The 22,503-nt window shown below is 34.6% G+C and overlaps 2 protein-coding genes across 3 annotated transcripts; both read left to right on the plus strand.

Annotated features, from left to right (window-relative positions):
- Positions 932-12,310, plus strand: LOC109356753 (DNA helicase INO80-like). Of its 2 annotated transcripts, none has more exons than XM_019600261.1 (23): positions 932-1,180; positions 1,390-1,477; positions 1,847-2,219; positions 2,335-2,767; positions 2,851-3,051; positions 3,199-3,309; positions 3,967-4,391; positions 4,568-4,676; positions 4,765-4,845; positions 4,915-5,087; positions 6,232-6,357; positions 6,644-6,805; positions 6,888-6,945; positions 7,429-7,659; positions 7,841-7,987; positions 8,420-8,965; positions 9,075-9,335; positions 9,443-9,550; positions 10,266-10,360; positions 10,447-10,603; positions 10,865-11,062; positions 11,337-11,498; positions 11,771-12,310. In XM_019600261.1, the coding sequence occupies exons 1-23, from the start codon at positions 1,151-1,153 to the stop codon at positions 12,023-12,025; spliced, it is 4,530 nt and encodes a 1,509-aa protein (XP_019455806.1). In that variant the 5' UTR covers positions 932-1,150; the 3' UTR covers positions 12,026-12,310. The 2 variants fall into 2 exon arrangements, with proteins under 2 accessions (XP_019455806.1, XP_019455807.1); XM_019600262.1 differs by having other exon boundaries at positions 1,415-1,477.
- On the plus strand, positions 13,844-15,546 carry LOC109355838. The gene has a single exon (XM_019599076.1). The coding sequence runs from the start codon at positions 13,984-13,986 to the stop codon at positions 15,241-15,243; it is 1,260 nt and encodes a 419-aa protein (XP_019454621.1). The 5' UTR covers positions 13,844-13,983; the 3' UTR covers positions 15,244-15,546.

The raw sequence follows: 22,503 nt of genomic DNA on the forward strand, positions 1-22,503 counted from the left end.
ACTTAAGTTTTGGAGGGGAACGAATGATAGTTGAAGGTTTCAAAGTATCTTACAATTATATTTTATGACTTTCAACATTTCCTCTCCAAAATTCAACTCGCAAACATATCATTAGATGATTTCATGAATGTTTCCCTGATAGCTTTTCTAACATATAAGATTAACTGCCCGCAAACATTACAACTATATGAACTCAAATACCAAATATGCCAAGTTCTAGAAAAAGGTGTTTGATGAAAGTTTATTTATTTCGGTATTTGATATATAGACTAAAACTACGAGTCTACAATGTTAATTGTGATGATTTTGGACTTTTATAAACTTATGACATTCACTATCAAGTATTTGGTTGTGATTTATTATTTGATTCAAGGATATGTAATATTAAGTTGTTTGAACTTGTGTATGATTGTGTTCTTTTTAATTTTAATGCAATATTATATGCAATTTTAAAAGATGTGGTAGTAACATAACATTTTTTTAATTTTTATAATAGACGATCCGCAAACATACAATGTTCACATTTAGGGCGAGTACGAGATGATATTTTATGTACTTTTTACAAATGAACATATTATGCTTATTCTAATTTAAACAAACATTATATAGATAAGTATAGTAATCCAAATTGTCAATACCATTGATTCACACTAAAAGCTCCCGTCTATCATTTTCCATTAAGAAACACTTAAAGTATAAAATTAATTATTTAGCCAAAAATAAATAAATAATTGCAATTTCCCTCTCATTCTACACTTATAGTATGAAATGAATTATTTAGCCAAAATAAATAAATATTTGCAATTCCCCTCTCATTCTATCTCTTCCATTATAAGACAAATTCCTAAGCCATGTTATGTAACCATTATATCAATAATATTCAAAATGGAAATACACAATGTACTAGTAGTAGCGCACGTTAACGTATCTGTCACCTACAAAGCGCACGTTAGAACGCTTCCCTACACCACCTGCGTCTACTATCCCTTTTTCTTTCTACAACCTTATCCTACGCATCACTCTCTTCTCTTCTTCTTTCTCTCTCCCAACTCATTCTAGGGTTCACGTTCTTCTTCTTCTCTTTCTTCTTCATGCTTAGTTTCACCAAAATTTTGGTTCTTTACTTCGCATTTTAGTCACATCACACTGTATGGATCACACAACTCTATTCAATCTCGAGGTTTGTCTCATTCATTTACCCCAATTTTATTTTTCTCATTCTGCATTTTTTATAAATATTTTTCTTCATTTTGTGTTTTTTGGTGTTTTTGTGTGTGACTAAGTTGTAGAAATTTGAATTTTTGTTTGGGTATTTGCATTTATAAAAAAAGTTTATTTTTTTTTTGGAATTTGTTAATTTTGTTGTTTTTTTATTGCATTTTTTTGTAGTCTTTGATGAAGTTTCAACTTCCAGAACAAGATGATGATTTTGATTATTATGGGAATAGTAGTCAGGATGAGAGCAGAGATAGCCAAGGTAAGCATTACTCTTTCTTCCTTTTGGAATTGTTGTTTATACTTTTTTAGGGTTTAAGGTTTTGAGACACTCTTAACAAGTATTTTTGGGGTACTACCAAGGGTATCCCTTCACCTTTTGGGTAAGGAACTAATCCCTTTCGGGGTGCGTGACTGCCCCTTCTAACAAATGTCGTTCCTAGTAATTGAACCCTGACCTTTTGGTCTTTTTGGGATCTAGCGGGGCCTTACATCACTAGACCATCCCATCACCTTTTGTGAATGATGAGTCTGTTGTAAAAGTTACTATTTTGCTATAGGGTGAATTTTGGTTTTAAGGCATGGACTTATATAATTTTGCTCTGTATTGTTGGGGTGTTTGTTTAAGTAGGTAGGACAATTGCGGATCAAAGTAATGGGGATATGCATGGAAGGGAGGTGATTTTGTTAAAGAAGAGGAGGTGGTCTCAAAATAGTGACGACGGGACACACATGACCGAGGAGAGATATCGATCAATGCTTGGGGAGCATGTTCTGCAATACAGGAGGAGGGTTAAAGATACCTCTTCTAGTCCTGCCCAAAATCAGATTGCTGTTCCACTTCTTAAAAGTAGTGCTGGCTTAAAAGCTCGCAAGTCTGGGAGTGAGCGCAGAGAAGGATTACACGCTACAGAGACTTCATCCGAATGGATGAATGATTCCAATTCTAAGAAAGTGGGAAATCACCGTGATGCTGATTTCGTTCAGCGATATCACACTGATAGGTTTCATTTTCTGCTTGCTTGTTTTTATAGGGTTGGAGTATTTGAATAATGAATTGTTGTTTATGCAACTTATGTACAGTTTTAGATGACCTTGCCTTTTGTAAACTCTTTGCAGGATTAACTATGAACCTGCTACTTTAGATATTGGGGATGGAATCACGTACAAGATTCCTCCAATTTATGATAAGCTGGCAGCAATGCTGAACCTTCCAACCTTCACAGATATCCACCTTGATGACTCTTACTTAAAGAGTACCTTGGATTTGGGCTCCTTGGCCAAAATGATGTCACCTGGTAAAAGGTCTGGGAATAAAAACCGAGCAGGCATGGGGGAAACCATATGCCAATATGAATCACTTCAGGCCCGATTGAAGGTCATATCAACTTCTAATTCAGCTCATAAATTCAGTCTGAAAGTCTCTGATGTTGATTTGGATTCCTGCATTCCGGAGGGGGCAGCTGGAAGTATAAAGCGATCTATTTTGTCCGAGGGTGGTATATTGCAGGTTTATTATGTCAAGGTTTTGGAGAAAGGGGACACCTATGAGGTATCTATCAGATAATATGACTAGAGTCTTTTCTCTTTTATTTTAAAGCGATCTATTTTTATTATGTCTTTTTGCTGCTTCAGATTATTGAACGAAGCCTACCTAAGAAGCAAAAGATAAAGAAAGACCCGGCTTTGATCGAGAAGGAGGAAATGGAAAGAATTGGAAAGGTTTGGGTGAATATTGTAAGAAGAGACATACCTAAGCAACATAGGAACTTTACTATGTTTCATCGAAAACAACTCATTGATGCCAAGAGGGTCTCAGAGATCTGTCAAAGAGAGGCATGCCCTGGTTCCCCTTAATACATGTTTTATCTGTTATATTTCACGTTGGTTTGTGGCACCTAATCTCACCATCTAGTCTAAAGCTTTTGATGGTTGATTTTGAATTTTCTATATTATAACTATTTGGATATATTTTTGTTTCAGGTTAAAATAAAAATTAATAGATCACTTAAGTGGCCGAGGACTGCTGGTATGCGCACCCGGAAACTTGCTAGAGACATGTTGCTGTTCTGGAAACGGATAGATAAGGAGATGGTACTTTTTAATTCCTTGCTGAAGTTTATTAATTATACGTTTCTATAGACATGATAGGGTTAGGAACGAATCATTAGAGAGAGAGTGGAAATAACACCTATTGTAGAAAAGATAAGGTAGGTGGTTTAGGAATGAATTTATCAAAGAGAATGTTAAGATATGAAATATGTTAATATTTAGAGGCAGAGGGAGACCAAGAAAACTGTAGGTGAAACTATTAACAAGGATTTAGAGGTTGGTGGTTTGTCTATAGACATGATAGACATATATAGGATTAGGAATGAATGCAGTAGAGAAAGTTGAGATAGCACCTGTTGTAGGAAAACTATAGGCGAAACTAATGAGGGATTCTGAGGTGATTTCCGATAGAACATTATTGTGTCGTTTGATCTATGTACCTGACCCCACTTTGTGGGAAAAGGCTTGATTGTTGTTGATAATGATTGATATGGGGTGGTACTTGCACGTGTTTAAATCACAGTACTTATACAAGCCTTAGCTGTTTAATGTAAGTGATTTGTAAGATTCACATGAGAAGAATTGCAATGCTACTTTGTTGCAATGATCTGTTAAATATGAATATTGTCATGGAGGGATAAATTTCAGTTGTAAACTAGATTTGGATATGCTGTAATTTTTCAGTTTCATTCTTTTCAGGCGGAAGTGAGGAAAAGAGAGGAGAAAGAAGCTGCTGAAGCTTTGAGGCGTGAACAAGAGCTTCGTGAAGCAAAGAGGCAGCAGCAACGACTTAATTTTCTCATACAACAAACTGAGCTGTACAGTCACTTTATGCAGAACAAGTCAAACTTACTATCTTCCGAAGGCTTACCCATGGCAGATGAAAACACAACTGATCAAGATGCACTGGTTGGTTCTTCAGATGCTGGACCTAACGAGGAGGAAGATCCTGAAGAGGCTGAATTGAAGAAGGAAGCTTTCAAGGCTGCTCAAGAAGCAGTCTCTAAGCAGAGAAGTTTGACAAATGCTTTTGACACTGAATGCTTGAGGCTGCGCCAGGTTGATGAAACTGATGCGCTTCAACCAGAAGTTGCTGGAGCAAGTAATATTGATTTGCAAACCCCGTGAGTCCCTCTTTCTCTTTATTTGTTTGCACATAAATGCACATATCTACACTACATTGACATGTATAAATGTACATTTTCAAGTTTATGGTAATTTTCATCTAGTTAGTGTGGAGGAAAGTGAGGTAGGAAATATTGTGTTCATTCTACTTATGTATTTGTTTATTATATTGCAGCTCAACCATGCCAGTGGCTTCCACAGTTCAGACACCGGAATTATTTCAAGGTTGTCTCAAAGAGTATCAGCTCAAAGGTCTTCAGTGGCTAGTTAATTGTTATGAGCAGGTTGTTTAGCAATCTTAAATGAAGTCCCAATGATGTTAAGTTGTCATTGTTTTGATTCTTAATTTTGAAGGCTTTTGGTATCTTACAGGGTTTAAATGGTATACTTGCTGATGAGATGGGGCTCGGAAAGACCATTCAGGCTATGGTTTTTTTAGCTCATTTAGCTGAGGTAGCTATTGACCCTCTGCTGTTTTTGGACATTTTTTATGACTTTTTGTAACTCGTCAGTGCTCTGCAGGAGAAGAACATATGGGGACCTTTTCTGGTTGTTGCACCTGCTTCGGTATTAAACAATTGGAACGAGGAACTTGAGCGCTTCTGCCCTGGACTGAGAAGACTTCCTTACTGGGGTGGGATTTCAGAGAGAACAGTCCTTAGGAAAAGTATTAACCCTAAGGATCTTTACCGTAGGTAATCTTAATTTCTTGTGCCTTTTCTTTTCCTTAAAAAATACATATGGCATTAATAACTTTATCAAGTGTTGCTAACTAGAAAGATATTTCAATTTGATTTTATATTTGTAGAAAAAATTGTCACAGTACTTGTTTCCTTCTGCAACTGATATATGAAGAAAATGAAGATGATGATTGTGATTTTGTCAAAATTTTTACTGTTGTGACTTGGTCTTCTATGATTTTTTGAATGAACTAATTAGTAATGACATACATTTAGTGAGGCAAACTTGAGAAAAACGTTGAAGAAATAGAGTATGGGTTCAGATTCTAATGCATGGGTTATGGATACGAGAGCAAATTCAGATCCAACCCTACATAGTAAGTTGGTGTGGCATTAAGATGTTTTTAAAGGAGGAAAAAGTGGAATGCCAAAATAATCTAACAGCATTTTTTATTTTTTTTCTTTTAACCAGAACTAGATGATGGAATTGTGTAACAATGCAAGAATTTTTTTTCAGCTGTGTTTAATGATATGATGGTGTGGTAGTTGTTGTTGTGTTTTAGAAGCTCCTAAATGTTAGGTATTATTTTAAGTGGTTAACATTTGTGATTGGGTTGAAATGATGACTTCTCGTTTTTTTTAAGCAAAACAATTGTTTTTTTTTAAGAAAGTAAACCATGGATGCTAATTGAGGGAATCCCTATTATAGATGTTCCATCAATGTTAACGCATATTGCGTTGTTCATCTGAATAGTGGCGTCTTGGTTTCTAACATCTGGAATTGTGAGGTTAATACAATATTGTGCCCTCAGCTCCCATTAGGAAATTCTATTGCAATTTATCTTGATTTCTAATACTATTATAGATGTTTGGTCAATTTTAATGCATTATTCGTTTGCATACAGAAATCTTGATTTCTAACTGTTGGAATTGTGAGTTTAATACAATTTTGTGGCCCTCAGCTACCATTAGTAAATTCTATTTGCAATCTATCTTTATTTCTGACCCTTCTATAGATGTTCTGGTCAGTATTAATGCATTAGTGATCTATGTAGAGTCATCTTGATTTCTAACCCTCAGCTGCCATTTGTTAATTGTATGTGCTGTTTATCTTTCTGATCATCAATTTTGTTGTTTTCATTACTATCTCGTTTACCAGGGAAGCTAAATTCCACATTCTCATTACAAGCTACCAGCTATTAGTAACTGATGAGAAGTATTTTCGTCGTGTGAAATGGCAGTACATGGTTTTAGATGAAGCCCAGGCAATCAAAAGCGCAAACAGGTTTGTTATGATCTATGCTTCCGGTTTACAGTGGCCTTTATTATTAATTGGTCATTGTTCCTGCCGATTTTTTTGTTGTTTGAAATCTGTGAGTATTTTTATATGGTACAAGTTTAAATGATTGATTACTTGTTAATTGTGGGGTTAATGAAACTATGAAAGTATTTAAGTTATTTGGACATTTGTGTTTGATGACCCCACCTAGTGGGACTAAGGCTTGATTGTTGTATTTTAACATGTGTTTGTGATTGCTGCCCTTTTTACTTTTTATTTTCCTTCCTGACAGTATACGATGGAAGACACTCCTCAGCTTTAATTGTCGGAATCGCCTACTGTTGACTGGTACACCTGTACAGAATAATATGGCAGAGTTGTGGGCTCTTCTGCACTTCATTATGCCAACTTTATTTGACAGCCATGAGCAGTTTAATGAGTGGTTTTCAAGAGGGTATGTATTCCTTATTGAAGTCTGTATTATTTTATGCAATTAAGCTAGGCTCTAACTTTCTTTTATGACATTTACATGCCAGAATCGAGAACCATGCAGAACACGGGGGTACTTTGAATGAGCACCAACTCAATAGATTGGTGAGCTTGTCTTTCCTGTTTGATCTTAGTTTTAAGAGATGATTAAGATGTGTTATTATATTCTATATAATTCCCCAATTAGAAGTTCTGGCATATGTTATATAGGCCTTTGTTCTGTAGTTTTTGATCAGTTGATGTGAAATGAGGGCTTGCGTTGGGTTTTTACATTAAGTAAATTGTTGGTGACACTAGCGCCTTTGTTGGATGTTATATATTTTTCATATTTGTCACATTCACAACATATATATAAGCTTATCACTTGTGTTGCGTCTGGGATATGATGATTAAAGTAACAAGTCTTTGCCCAAAAGAAAAGTAGTAACAACAGCATGTGCTATCATAATGTGACTTTTGTTATAAAAAAAAGTGACCCATTTTGTCATCGTATCTGATTATTCTAGCTTTTTTTATTAAGTATTAAGCTTGATTAGTTGTTATCTTTTAAACTTGTCTACTTATATTTGGTTGATCTTCTCCTTACAGCATTCAATTCTAAAGCCTTTCATGCTGCGACGTGTTAAAAAAGATGTAGTTTCTGAGCTGACTACAAAAACTGAGGTTACAGTGCATTGCAAGTTAAGTTCTCGGCAGCAGGCTTTTTATCAAGCAATTAAGAACAAGATATCTCTTGCGGAGCTGTTTGATAGCAATCGTGGGCAGCTCAATGAGAAGAGAATTCTGAATTTAATGAACATCGTTATTCAACTAAGGAAGGTAGATATACTGATATCATTCAGGCTTTGCTTTCTTCGCTCCTTTTGTTTTTAAATTTAACTGTATAAATTTTGTATCAATTGGTTAACTTTGGCTTACATATTGTTTTGTTTCGATTGTATGATTTGCTTTTCTTCCTCCCAAGATTGCACATAACAATCATTGCTCTTTAAACATGTAGGTTTGCAATCATCCAGAATTATTTGAAAGAAGTGAGGGGACAACATACCTTTACTTTGGAAAGATTCCAAATTCCCTTCCACCTCCTCCGTTTGGGGAGTCGGAGGATGTATATTATTCTGGTGGTCACAACCCCATAACATATCAGGTATTTCTTTGTGCCTAATATGAAACATAGAATTTTATTTTTCTCTCTTCCTTGTCCCATCTTTTTTGTCCCTCTTTTTATTGTTCTCCGGCTAGAAACAAATAAAATGTTTTCTTTTATTAAAGAAGAAATATTATTAGAATAGAAGGGAGAAAAAAAACAAGAGGATAAGAATTTGGTTTTGAACATGTCGTTTGGTGCCTTCTCGGCATTTTTGTCTTATAAGGAAAGCTTGTTTCAGTATCATGTTTACCCTTTAGAGTGTCTTAGATATATGGTTAGTAATTGATCCATTAATGAAATTGGTTGTTCTTTTTTGCTTTTGTGAATGGTTTCCTCTTTTCCCTTGTAATTAGTTGTCTGTACTTCATTATGTTAGTGATGCCTTCTTTAGTTCTTATTGTTTTTGTTATTTTACCAACAAATTTTCAGATACCGAAACTTGTCTATCAAGAAATTTTGCGTAGTTCTGAAGCTCTCAGTTCAGCTGTTGGTTGTGGTGTCAGCAAAGAATCTTTTCAGAAACATTTTAATATTTTTAGACCAGAAACTGTATATCGATCTATTTTCTCATATGATATGTATGTTAAAAGTGGAAACTTTGGTTTTACCCATTTGATGGATTTGTCTCCACAAGAGGTGACATTTCTGGCTACCGGTTCTTTTATGGAGCGACTATTATTTTCTATGATAAGGTGGGAACAAAATCTTCTCGACGAAGTTGTAGAATTTCTTACTGAGACCATAGACGATGATCCAGAATGTAGTTACCTCGAGCAAGGAAAAGTGAGAGCTATCACGCGTATGTTATTAGTGCCACCGAGATCGGAGACTAAGTTGCTACAAAGAAAATTTCCAATTGGGCCCCGCCATTCTCCTTTTGAGGCCTTGGTTGTCTCACATCGGGACAGGCTTTTATCAAATGCAAGGCTTCTTCACTCAGCTTACACCTATATCCCACGGAGCAGAGCTCCCCCAGTATGTTATGTTTCTTTATTTTCTGGTCTTGTTAAACGTATATATACATAAGTCGCCTCTTTTTTACGAAATGATAATTACTGACTGCTGCTGCTTTTCATCTTTGTAGATTGGTGCTCACTGCTCTGATAGAAACTTCTACTATAAAATGATTGAAGAGTTACATGATCCATGGCTTAAGAGATTATTTGTGGGATTTGCACGTACATCTGACTGTAATGGGCCTAGAAAGCCAGATAGTCCTCGTCATAATTTAATTGAAGAGATAGATTCTGTACTACCTCTTTCTCAGCCCGCTCTTCAGTTGACGCACAGTATATTTGGGTCCTCTCCACCTATGCGGAATTTTGACCCAGCAAAGTTGCTGACTGTAAGTGTTGTACTTTATTTCTTCTGTTATTTCGATCTCAATGAGTGTCACTTTTGCTATCAACTTTCATATTGGATTGATTTCTAGTTTATGTAATTTTCATACAGGACTCTGGGAAGCTTCAAACACTTGATATATTATTGAAACGCTTACGGGCAGGAAATCACCGGGTTCTCTTATTTGCTCAGATGACTAAGATGCTGAATATTTTGGAGGTATTGTTGAGCTTGTCTTGTCACATTGTTAATCCTTTTGACATTGTGTACATAAAAATCCTGGAGTTCATGTTTCTGATGCTTTCAAAGAGTCTCTTGGTGTACGAGTTCATTTCCCTTCAATGAAATGGTGACATAAAACCAGCTTGGGAGGATACTTGGAACTTGCATCATATATTTATGGCTAAAATAATATTTTTATTCCTTTATTATATTTATCGTACATTTAAAGGCATCAATAAGTCCTTATCTTTCTAACATTTGTCAATCTTACCCTTTCAACATAACAGTATTAGAATTATCATCTATCTCCTATGTAATTCCTCTCTCTATCCATTCATTATTTCATCTTCATCTGTGTGAATGGATAAAGAGAGTAGAATTGCAGAGGAGAAAGAGGACAGTTTTTGCGAGAAACCCATATTTTGGCGATGGGGAAGGAATCTCCGGTGAACTTTTGGTATATTCCAGTGAAAATCTAACACCTTTATGACGAAATACAATTGACAAGCAACTAAACGAGTATGCTGTGATTTTTATTGGGACTTGGGGCTGGGTATGGTCAATGATTTGAAAGTGGAAATGTTCCTACCATGTTGCTAATCTATTTACACATTAACAGATGTTATATTTATCTTGACTCCTTGCATTAACAATATAATGTTTTGTTTGTTTCTTTAAAAGTAAACTGCGGTTGATTTAATCCTTCTTGCAGGACTATATGAATTACAGAAAATACAAGTATTTTAGACTTGATGGATCATCTACTATTCAGGATCGCAGAGACATGGTTAGAGACTTCCAGCATAGGTATACTCTACTCCAGTTAGAGTACTAAATGTTTTTTCTTCTTTTTTACACAGATATTTATGATCATTTTAATCGATTTGTTGCAGGTCCGATATCTTTGTGTTCTTATTGAGTACGAGAGCGGGTGGATTGGGTATCAACTTGACCGCTGCTGACACAGTCATATTTTATGAGAGTGATTGGAATCCAACATTGGATCTACAGGCAATGGACAGAGCTCATCGGTTGGGTCAAACGAAAGATGTTAGTTCCATATCTCTCCCTCTCCATATTTAAACAACTGTTCATGGTTCTATGTATGCTATGTTCCACGAGTTCTTGGCATCTTAGCAAAATGGTCTCTCTGGATTTTCTAGCATTGGATATGTGGAACTTCAGCATCTCCTTGCTGTCCTTCCTCCTTTTGAATCTTGCACATTTCTGCTTGCACAGACACAGAAGTACTTCTAAATGCTTAACTTGTTTAGTTTAAAACTAACTTTAAATGTATTTCAAAACTTGTAGGTTACTGTTTACCGACTTATTTGTAAAGAAACAGTCGAAGAGAAGATTCTTCTTAGAGCGAGCCAGAAAAGTACTGTACAGAACCTTGTCATGACTGGTGGTTCTGTCGGTGGCGATCTCTTAGCTCCTGAGGATGTGGTATCTTTGCTTCTGGATGATGTTCAGTTGCAGCAGAAATTAAAGCAAATCCCTCTCCAGGTTGGTTGTCAATCTGGTCACTAAAACTTGTGTTACAATATGTTGAATATACCAACCCGACGTTGGTATAGTAGTGTAAGGCCCCACTGGATTGTCAGATATACCAAAAGGTCAAGGGTTGAATTCATGAGAGCAACACTTGTTGGGAGGGGCATAACCACGCACCCGAAAAGCATTAGTTCCTTACCCAATTGTATGAAATAATAGGATATAAATTCCAGAATGCCTTAAATCACAGAATTTTTATGATTATATTTTTTTCTTATCCTTCCAGGCAAAGGATAGGCAAAAGAAAAAACAACCTATGAAGGGTATTCGGGTAAATGAAGATGGTGATGCTTCTCTAGAAGATCTGACTAATTCTGTAGCCCAGACTACACCAGATCATGATCTTTCCATGGAACCAGAAGGGTCCAAATCCGGTAATAATAAAAAGGTATCGATCCTACTTCTAAATCCATTGGTTCTAAAAGTGACTGAATCTCATTTCAACTGGTTGCATGATAAAAAAATGATTAAATTTGTAAAGTTTTGTAGTTTCTTGTCAGCAAGGGAATGATTGATCTTATTATGAATCTGTCTTTTTGCTTAATGGCATCGAGCCTGATCGACTCGACCCTTTTCCCTACCCTCCGGCCTCTCACTTTGTTTTGTTCTTCTTCTGTATTGTCGCGTATATTCATTTTGGTAACCCTTTTCTATTTTCAGAGAAAGTCTGCCACAGATAAGCAAACTTCAAGGTCAAAGAATTCTCAAAAGATGAATGAACACGGTATGAACACGCCTATGGATGACGAATTCGATGATACCCACCTAACTACTGATCCAGTAAGCCAGAAACCCAAGAGACCAAAGAGAGCAAAGAAAAATGTGAATGAAAAGTTTGAAGAGGCAGAGCAGATCCAATTTCCACCACCGCCGCGTGATTTCAGTGCCGGTGTTTCTAAATCAGAATCTGGCTAAGACACTGAAAAACTAGTGACTAGTGTCTTTGATCATATTATTTTGCCAAGAACTGTGGATTGATATTTTTGGGGAGACTGCTATGTTTGGCTCTAGTTGATCAACAGTTTCTAGTTCCCTTTTTGTTGAATCTTTTGTGACTGTTTGCAGCAAAGTTGAGGCAAGACAAGTGAAGCTGTATATCCTAGGTTGTGTATAGTAGTCCTAAATATTTGTAATTTGTACAGATTTTGAGTTAATATTTGCCAGTGCTGATTTATTTTGAGCCACAAACAATATTTTATAGGTAAATATTCATTTCAATCCCTCGTATTTTTTGGACTTTACCAATTTAGTCTTTCAAAAAAGAAAAGACCTAAAATGGTCTGCAAAAATTTCAAATGTGGGTTAAACTAGTCCTTTTGGGGACAAATTAGTTCCCACCGAGTGTTGTAAAACATGCTAAAATAACTAATTTGATCCACATTTGAAATTTTTGGGAACCATTTTTAGGTCTTTTCTTTTTTTGAAGGACTAAATTGGTAAGGTCGAAAAATACGAGGGACTAAAATGAGTATTTATTAAATATTGTACATACTTATATTAGTGCTCATATTTTTCGATTTTATTAGTTTGGTTCTTCAAAAATTGAAAAATCCAAGATGGTCCTAAAAAAATTTAAATGTTAAATTAATCATTTTTAACATATTTTACAACACTTGATAAAGATTCATTTGAAATTTTTGGGAATCATTTTGGATTTTTTAATTTTTGAGGGATTAAACTATCAAAATAAAAAATATGTGGGATTGAAATGAGTATTTATTTTATTATAGGTTAAATAGTATGTGATAGCACTATGTTAGTGCACACAAATTGGTAAAAGTTATCTAACATTTATATATTGGAATTGGGTAAGATTGTGACTCTGCCGATGTTTACCTTTTGCTAATCAATATAATGGGATCACTGGGAATAGTGTTGAAAACAGCTCTAATTCAATTTCATAAAGAAGGAATGATAGTGATTCACCTTTAATGCTATAGCAGAAGAAGCACAACATTTAATACGTGTTCTTCAACCAAAAAATAACAAGTTTTGTAATGCAATCAAAGATTGGAAGGTGCATATCACATGTAACAATATGATTTTTTACGACTTGAGTTTTGGATGGGAAATAAAGGCATATGAGAATTTTAAAGTTATCTTATAGGTATATTTTTTGGTCATAAGTCATTTATTTTTTTCCATTCTCCTTCAAAACTTAATTCACAAACAGACTTTTATAGAGATTGACAACACATATACTTATAAATCATAGATGCAATGGAACTGATGGGACCCATGTAAATATGTTTTAACAATACATCACTTCACTATACTCTATTTAACCATAGCATGACAAAAAAGTTTAATTTCTAGTTTTATCCCTAAAGTTTTTATTTATATCGTCAATTTTATTGGACTATATATCCTTTTCTAACATATGTATCATTCTATATATAATTTATTTTTATTTGGGTAAAAAATATAAAATTAATGTATATTTAATTATTGTTTAATAATACATAAAATGATAAAAACTTTGAGACAAAAAATATGCATCCTAATTATATACACATTCCTTTATTATGGTATTTCTTATTATAAATTTTATTTAACAAGTTGTTTTTTTTATTGATGTTCGTGTACACAAATTTTATATATAAAAAAAATGACACAATAAATATTTTATAAATTTAAGACATCATAATGTGAATGAATATAGAAAGAAAAGATATTATATATCCATTTAAGGAATAATAATCATAAAATGGTTGAATGAATGAATAAAAATGGGAGCGTGTATATTGAACCGTTCTTCTCCAACGGTCACATAATCTCAAAATACAAATATTTCCCTCTTTCAATTTCATCTTCATTCTCATTTTTCCCAATCACTTCAAACCCTAGAATTTCTATTCTCAATTCATCAAATCATGAGTATTCTTCAATACCCAGAAGCCACTTCCATCAATTCAACACAACTTCACGTGTGGAACAATGCAGCATTCGATTCCACCAAAGAAAACATCAACCCTATTTCTGAATCCAACATTGATGATGAGATTCAAGAAATTGAGAACGAGATGAAGCGTTTGTCTTCAAAATTGGAAGCACTTCGTTTACACAAAGCGAAAACGGTTGAAAAGAAGGGTAGGGTCGTTTCTTCTAAGTTCATGGAGCCAAAAATCGAAACTTTTGTTAAGGGTTTAGGTGAAGAGAGTGTTAAGAACAAGATTGAAGAAACCCCAAAAACAAAAGTGAAAAACTTTAACAACATGATTAGGAGAGGGCTTAGTTTAGGGCCATCAGAGATTGTTAGGTCAAGGAAGGTTGTTGATGATGCTGTTACTCCGGTTACCACGATGCAGAGTCGCCGAAAGTCGTGTTTTTTGAAGCCTCCGGAGGTTGATGATGAAAGGGTGAACTCAATTCTTCAAGGCCAGAATCGGAAGCAAGCAGTTACTACTGATTTTTTGGGATCAAGGAAAGTTGTTGATGATGCTGCCACCCCGGTTACCGCGATGCAGAGTCGCCGAAAGTCGTGTTTTTTGAAGCCTCCCGAGGTTGATGATGAAAGGGTGAACTCAATTCTTCAAGGCCAGAATCGGAGGCAAACAGCTACTACTGATTTTTTGGGATCAAGAAAGTTTTTGAAGAAAGAAGAAGAGGTTCTTGCATTAGTTAATCCAAGGAAGTTGTTCAAGGAAGGAGGTAAATCTGTGCCTAATAAGAAGCTATTGAAGACTGGGAGGGTTGTTGCGAGTCGGTATAACCAGATTAATTCCAATTCTGTTGCAATTGATGCTAGAAAGAGGTTAGGGCAATCTAGTGCTATGAAACTCCCGTTATCCGGGTCTGTAACAGGCAAGAGGGTATTACCCGAAAATGATAAGGATGATAGTGGTGGGAGGTGTGACAAGAGACGCGCTTCATCGGTTAGGGTGAAGAAGAGGTGGGAAATTCCTGGAGAGGTTAAGAAGCCTTCATTGTCATCATCGTCATCATCATCATCATCTGTGATGCTTCCGAAGATTAAAGCACTTCGGTGTTCTAATGAGAGTGCTAGAGACTCTGGAGCTGCGAAAAGGGTGGCTGAGTTAACAGGAAAGAGGTCTTATTTTTGCGCGGATAATGACGCGGACGAATCGGTTTGTAAGTTCCTCAATTTAGAAGAAGAAGAAGAAGAAGAATAGAAGAGTAATGGAATTGGATAATGGAGTTTTCCTGCTATATAGAACTTCCTAAGTTCTGCTTTATTTTTGTGAACAAAGACTTGTGTTATAGGCATAATCTAGCAAGGTTTTCTCCTTCCTGTTGGTGAAACCTTCTGGTTTAGGCTTGTTTTATCTGTTTTGAAAAAATTGACTAAACATTTCTCATGCTTTATAATTGTATATGATTTCTTTTAATATGCATAAAAGAGTGTTTTGTTTGTGTGTGCAAATATCATTTTTTCTGAATTTAAATTCAAGCCGAAAAATTCTTACACTGGATTAGTATTTCTGTGTGGCAATGAGCAATGGTACTAAGAAAAGAGATTCATTTTTATGATAGAAAACGTTTTGCTTCACCTTTATCATCAAGATGCCATTGTGGAGTAGAATGTGGCTGGTATCTGTGGTAGTTGTTCAGCTAAGGGTTGTTTGCGAGTTAAGTTTTAAACCATGAAATACACTTGTGACATGGCTCTGAAGTCTTCCTTTGCTCTTCCTTTCCCTCCAAAACCGATCTGCCAAACATACACTAAGAGTTTCTATTAAGAAAAGTGATTCATTTGTATGACAGAAAATGTTTTGTTTTATGTTTACCATCTAGTTGATGACTTCCAAAGTAGTATGATTAATTATCCTTGCTATTGTGTATTTAGTTGTAGAAAAAAATAGGCTTATGGTGGCTCATGACTTCAAGTGTTATCTTTTCTTCTTAAGTTTCTGGCTTCTTTCTAATTGGTAAAAGTGAATAATACCAGAATAGACTAGACTAACAAGTGTGATGCTCATCTTTTTATTTCACTTTAGAAATTATGAGATCTCATAAGAAAGGAGAGTTTTCCTTTGTGAATTGCTTCTCAGAGAATAGTTGCCTTAATTTTTTGTTTTTCCTTCGTATAACCAAGGATATCCCCTCACCTTATAGGTAAGGAATTAATATTTTTCGGTGTGCATGACGGCTCCTTCCAACAAGTGATGCTCCCAGAATTAAACTCTTGACTTTTTGGTCTATCTGGTGATCTAATGGGACCTTACACGATTAGACCAACGTTGACTTAGTTCAATTCCAAGTCCCTAATGTGTTTGGAGATTCTTAAATCCAATGAGGCAAGGTCACCAGCTTTGGCAATGAAGAAAGGACAATTACTTTTAATCTCAAGTTAGAGTTTTGGTTGTTAAGTCCCTTCAACAATTCCAAAGAGCCACATTTGGGAAATACCAAAGTCTCTAATTGAGAAAATTGGTCAATATTAAATAGCAAACACTTTAGACTCCCACAACTTGCAACTCTCAATATCTTAAAGATTATGAAGTTTTTCTTACGAATATTTGGATTAATAGAACATTATTTTTTCTAAGATTTAGTTAACTTTGTTTATCTATTAGTTATTATTTGGATAGTTATTATGGTATCATTTGTAACGATTTTTTCCTATATAATAAATTACATGGACTAACTCATATTTGAGTTTAACCAATCCTTATGACATGGACTTCTCTACAATTTTATCCCTATAAACAAAGAATACATATTGTCACAAGAATCTATCTTTAGAATTTTAAGAGAATTCAAGTTTACTATATCATTCTCAAACAAAGCATATTGGTTTGTGGTTATCCCTAATTGTTGAAACCATGTTTGGTAGAACCTATATGACTATCTTCTTTTTTTGTTATTTTCCTTTCGGGTTATTTTGTGATAAGCTTAAAGTTTGGTAATGTTTATATTAAAATAAAGTATTAAAATATATGAAAGTATCATTCATTATATTATATAAAAAAATAGTTTTGTAATACTCATAACTTTATCAATATAAATTGAATCATATATATTTTTGTTCAAGCTATACGTTTAATTATAGAAGAAAAAAAATGAATTTTCAAAATGAATATTGATGAAACTATAGGATTTAGTTAATGAATTCACCACTTCTTCACTTTTTTTAGTGTACTTGTTTTTTTTCAATTTTTGCAAGAGAATAAAAAACATGTGAAATAATAGGTGGTATATGATTAATTTGTATGTTGTAAAATAACAAGAATTGAAATGAATCTTGTTCTTTTATGCTGAAAGGGGATAGTCGGGAACATAAGAGTAATGGTCGGTAGAAGACGCACAATAGAGTGTAAGTGATCAGGTAACTTGGTCGAATTGTTGTCTGTACCCGTTGGGGGAGGTACTTGAAAAGGTTCTCCGACAATCAAGGCAGTGGAGTATTCTAGATAGATAAAAAAAGTAAATAAGAGAGAAGTAGTAGTGAGTAACAATAAGTGCAGCAATAAATGAGAGAATAAGAGTTAATTGTACTTCATGTATGATCTCTCCTATTTATAGAGTTTAGAGAATGCTGAGATGATATCTGGTCATTGGTCAGCATCTAACGGGCATAAAGGATGTACTTTGGTCATCCTTCCTTGTCTTGTGAATTTGCTCTTGTTGAATTGTCGAGGACAAACGAAATGTGCAGGCGGCGTGACAGGCGGTCTCCTATCTGACATTGAAGGCGAGTCAACGACACATTAAATAGTGGGTCAGATACGCATTAAATGGTGAGTCAAAGATGTTAATACTGTGTCAAATGTATTTATAGTTTCTCTTATAAGTAGGTTCATCTGAGACGAGTATTAGGGGTAAGCAGGGCACTGCATGTGATGCTCGAAATGGATGGACAATTGCCCGGTTAGGACCGGGTAGAGCAAATCTAAACACTACTTTTATTAGTTTTGATTCCTGAATTATATTAAAGTCAAACTAAAATGTACTGATACACCCTAATACTAGAAAGATATTGCTAATTCTACAAATAAACATTATGAATATGATTGTATTATTTTTCATTGGGTGGGTGTAATAGTAATAACAATTTTTGATTATTTATTGATATTTTTCATTGATTACATATAATTTTTTATTTATTGTATAATTTAAGTTTTTTTCGGAAAATTGTTTGGCTGTCCATGTTTGAACCATATTTTTTTACTTATTGCTATTTTTTTAAATTTTTATTTATTTATTGTTACATTTTATGTTATATAACACTATCAAGTGAATTGACTTTTGAAAATATTAATTACATATAATATATTTAAAAATAGTACTCAATTTAAATAAAATGTCTCGATAAATGTTGGTCCAATTACATACGAACTTGTCAGAATTTGTTGAAAGAATGATATTTTGAAGTGAAATGAAAAAACCCACTAGTCTCATTTTGCTTGGAGAAGGAAAGTTGAAAGGTTTTATATTTATAAGTCTTAAGTTGCGGTCTAACATTCTTTTTAATAAAATATTTATTTATTAATTTGTTTAATTTTTTGAGCCTTTTGAGCTTGGACCGTGTGTTGGCCAAGTCAACACACACATGCAACAAGGAAAGAGTCGTTCGAGGAGATCTCAGCCATTATGATAGAGTCATTGGTAATGGAGTTGTTGGTGAAAGAGCCGTTAGAGGCCCCATGCTATAAGTAAAGGTTTCATTCCCTCATTATAATTTGCATCAAGTTAAAGGCGTTTACCTCTCAACTTCTCTTTCTCCCCTCTTATATTTCGCCGACACATTTCCAGCAACTTTCTCCCTTTTTCTTTCCATGACACTTGAGGCATAAGACCAAAGAAATCTCTGATCACTCGTCTTTGTATTGAAGAAAAGGCTCGTAATCAAGATTAGAGAGAATAGGTGTTGATTGTCTCCAACAATAGCACTAAGAAGAAATTCTCAGGTGCGGTTCTGAAGCCTTCTGGCACTAATTTCAAGAATCAGAACCGCAACGGGAATAAGGCTAAGAACATCAGTCGTAACAAGAATTGGAACCCTCAAAAAGTCCAATATGTTAACTCACCTACTAAGAATGACTCTGGAAACTTGTTCACATGCTTCAAGTGTGGGAAACCAGGTCATATGGCACGCAAGTGTAGACATAAACCAATAGATCGTCTTCCACATGCCAACATGGTTGATGAGTCATTTTGGCTGTATATCTGAGGTCACTATGGTTGGAGGAACTGATTGGTAGTGTGTAGATACTGGTGCATCCCGCCATGTCTGTTATGATCGTGCTATGTTCAAAATATACATAAATGTTAATGACAAGAAGGTGTTGTTAGGTGACTCTCACACCACTATTGTTGCTAGAATTGGTGATATGAAACTGAAGTTTACATCTTGGAAGACTTTAACTCTCAAAGATGTAATGCACAATCTAGAGATGAAGAAGAATATAGTTTCTAGTTTTCTTCTTAATAAGGTTGATTTTACCCAGACCATAGGAGCATGCTTATATACTCTTACTAGGAGTGGGTATTTGTTGGGAATGGATACGTCATTGATGACATGTTTAAATTAAATGTTGATGTTTCTATTAATTAAATTTCAGATTTTGTTTACATATTGTGTGATTTTAATATTTGGCATTCTAGACTTTGCCATATTAATAAACGTGCAATTTCAAATTTGAGTAGTTTAGGTTTAATTCCAAAGTTATCTAAAGATGATTTGAAATTTGTGAATAATGTTGTCAAGCAAAATTTCAAAAAAACCCTCATAAATCAGTAATCTGAGAATATGAGCCTTTAGATTTAATACATTAAGATATATGTGAATTAGATGGAACGTTAACTAGAAATGGTAAACATTATTTGATCACTTTTATTGATGACTATTCTGATTTTACTTATGTATATCTTATGAAAAATAAAAGTGAAGCACTTGACATGTTTAAATTATATGTTACTAAAATTGAAAATTAACTCAACAAGAAAATAAAGAAACTCAGAAGCGATAGAGGCACTAAGTATGGCTCTAACATGTTTAATGTTTTTTATAAATTAAATGACATTATTCATGAAACAACTGCACCATATTCACCTGAAATGAATGGTAAAGCTGAAAGAAAGAATAGAACTTTAACTGAAGTATTTGTAGCTATTATGTTAAGTTCGGGTGCAACACCCTCTTGGTGGAGTGAAATTTTATTAACGGTATGTTATGTGTTAAATAAAGTCCCCAAGGCTAAAAACAAAATTTCTTCAGATGAAATAGAAAACCAAACTTGTCTTATTTGAGAACTTGGGGTTGTCTGGCCTATGTCCGGATATCAAACCCAAGAGAGTTAAATTCGCAAGTACAGTCTATGAATGTGTATTCATTGGGTATGTTGTAAACAACAAGGCGTATAGGTTTTATGAGCTTAACATGAGAATGATCATCGAATCTAACGATACAGACTTCAATGAAATGAAATTACCTTTTAAATTGAGGAATAGTGGGGGCACAACAACTAGTAACATATGTGTGATTAGCAATAATGATAATAACGATGAGTTAGAAATAGATACTAGAAGAGGTAAGAGAACAATGACTGCTAGAGAGTATGAACCTGATTATATGGTCTATATATTAGAAGAGGTTTCATCAACTCTCCAAGAAGCTTTGACTTCTTTGGATGCTGATTTGTGGTAATAGGCCATATATGATGAAATAGATTCTCTAAAGTCTAACAAGACCTAACATTTAGCTGATTTGCCTCATGATTGCAAACCTATTAGTTGTAAGCGGATATTGAAAAAGATACTGAAACCTGATGGCACAGTGGATAAATACAAGGCTCGCATTGTAGCTAAGGGTTTCAGGCAAAGGGAGAATGTAGATTTTTTCGACACCTGTTCACTTGTTACTAGAATAACATCCATTAGAGTACTAATTTCGCTCGCTGCTTTCTTAAATGGTGATTTAGAAGAAGAAATCTATATGGAACAACCTGAAGGTTTTGTAATACATGGGAAACAAAATAAGGTTTACAAGTTAGATAAGTCGTTGTATGGTCTTACGCAAACACCTAAGCAGTGACATGAAAAGTTTAACGACTTAATGATCTCGAATGAGTTTAAGGTGAATGAAAGTGACAAATACATTTATTACAAATCAGAAAAATGATATTTGCACTATTATATGTCTTTATGTATCGACCTACTCATATTTGGTTCCAACATTCATGTTGTGAATAATGTGAAATCATTGTTGTGTAACAACTTTGATATGAAAGACTTTGGAGAGTCAAGTGTAATCTTTGATATAAAAATTACTATGTCAAAAGAAGAAATTTATTTGGATCATTCTCACTGTGTGGAAAAGATCTTAAAAAATATAAATACTTTGAGTATAAACCTGCTAGCACACCATATGATCCAAATGTAAAAATTTTAAGAACACGGGTAAAGGTGTAATGCAAGCTGAGTATGCTAGCATCATTGGTAGCCTTCGGTATGCCACTGATTGCACTAGACCTGACATTGTCTATGTTGTGAGATTATTATGTAGGTTTACCAGTACACCTAGTATGAAGTAATGGCTTACATTACTAAAGGTTTCCAGCTGTCCTAGAAGGATTCAACGATGTTGATTGAAACACTCTTTCTGATGATTCCAAAGCAACAAATGACTTTATATTTAGCATAGCTGGTGGGCTATTTCTTGAAAGTCAAAGAAATAGACTATTTTGACTCAATCCACTATGGAAGTTGAGGTGATAGCACTAACAACAGCTAGTGAAGAAGCAAGTTGGTTGAGAAGCTTGCTTGCAGAGATTCCCTTATAGGAAAACCCGATTTCAGTTGTGTTGATCCATTGTGATAGTACCGCGGTTATTGCAAAAATCGAGAACTACTTTTATAATGGTAAGAAACGACAAATTTGTCGTAAGCACAACACTATTAGAGAGTTACTATCTAGAGGAGCTGTTAGAGTGGATCATGTACACACTAAGAATAACTTAGCAGATCATTTGACGAAAGAACTAGCTAGAGAGAAAGTCCATAATACTTCTTATAGTATGAGACTATTGCCCTTAAAACGAGGATCACTCATGATGGTAACCCGACCTAAATGACACGAGATCCCAAGAAATAGGTTCAATGGATAATAACAAGTCGTGAAGTGATATGAGAATGAATATGCTATAAAATTAAGAGAAACATGATTCTTGCAACATATGTAAGAATGAGTTCAACTCTTAATGAGATCTATACTCTAATTGGAGTGGAGTACCTAGGCTATAGGAGTAATTTTGATAGACTCACCTATGTGAATGTGGAAGTGAGTTCTGCTTCCTATGAAATTTTGAGGCATAAATTTCTAGAGTGTTCACTATACTAGGATAGACGTGCATGACCTTTAACGCACGTGTTTTATATAATGCACCTTTGAAAATGTTGTGTGTGGTTTGATACCGGAGATAGAGTTCAAG

The sequence above is a fragment of the Lupinus angustifolius genome, chromosome LG09 (assembly GCF_001865875.1).
Source record: "Lupinus angustifolius cultivar Tanjil chromosome LG09, LupAngTanjil_v1.0, whole genome shotgun sequence".
Classification (NCBI taxonomy): domain Eukaryota; kingdom Viridiplantae; phylum Streptophyta; class Magnoliopsida; order Fabales; family Fabaceae; genus Lupinus; species Lupinus angustifolius.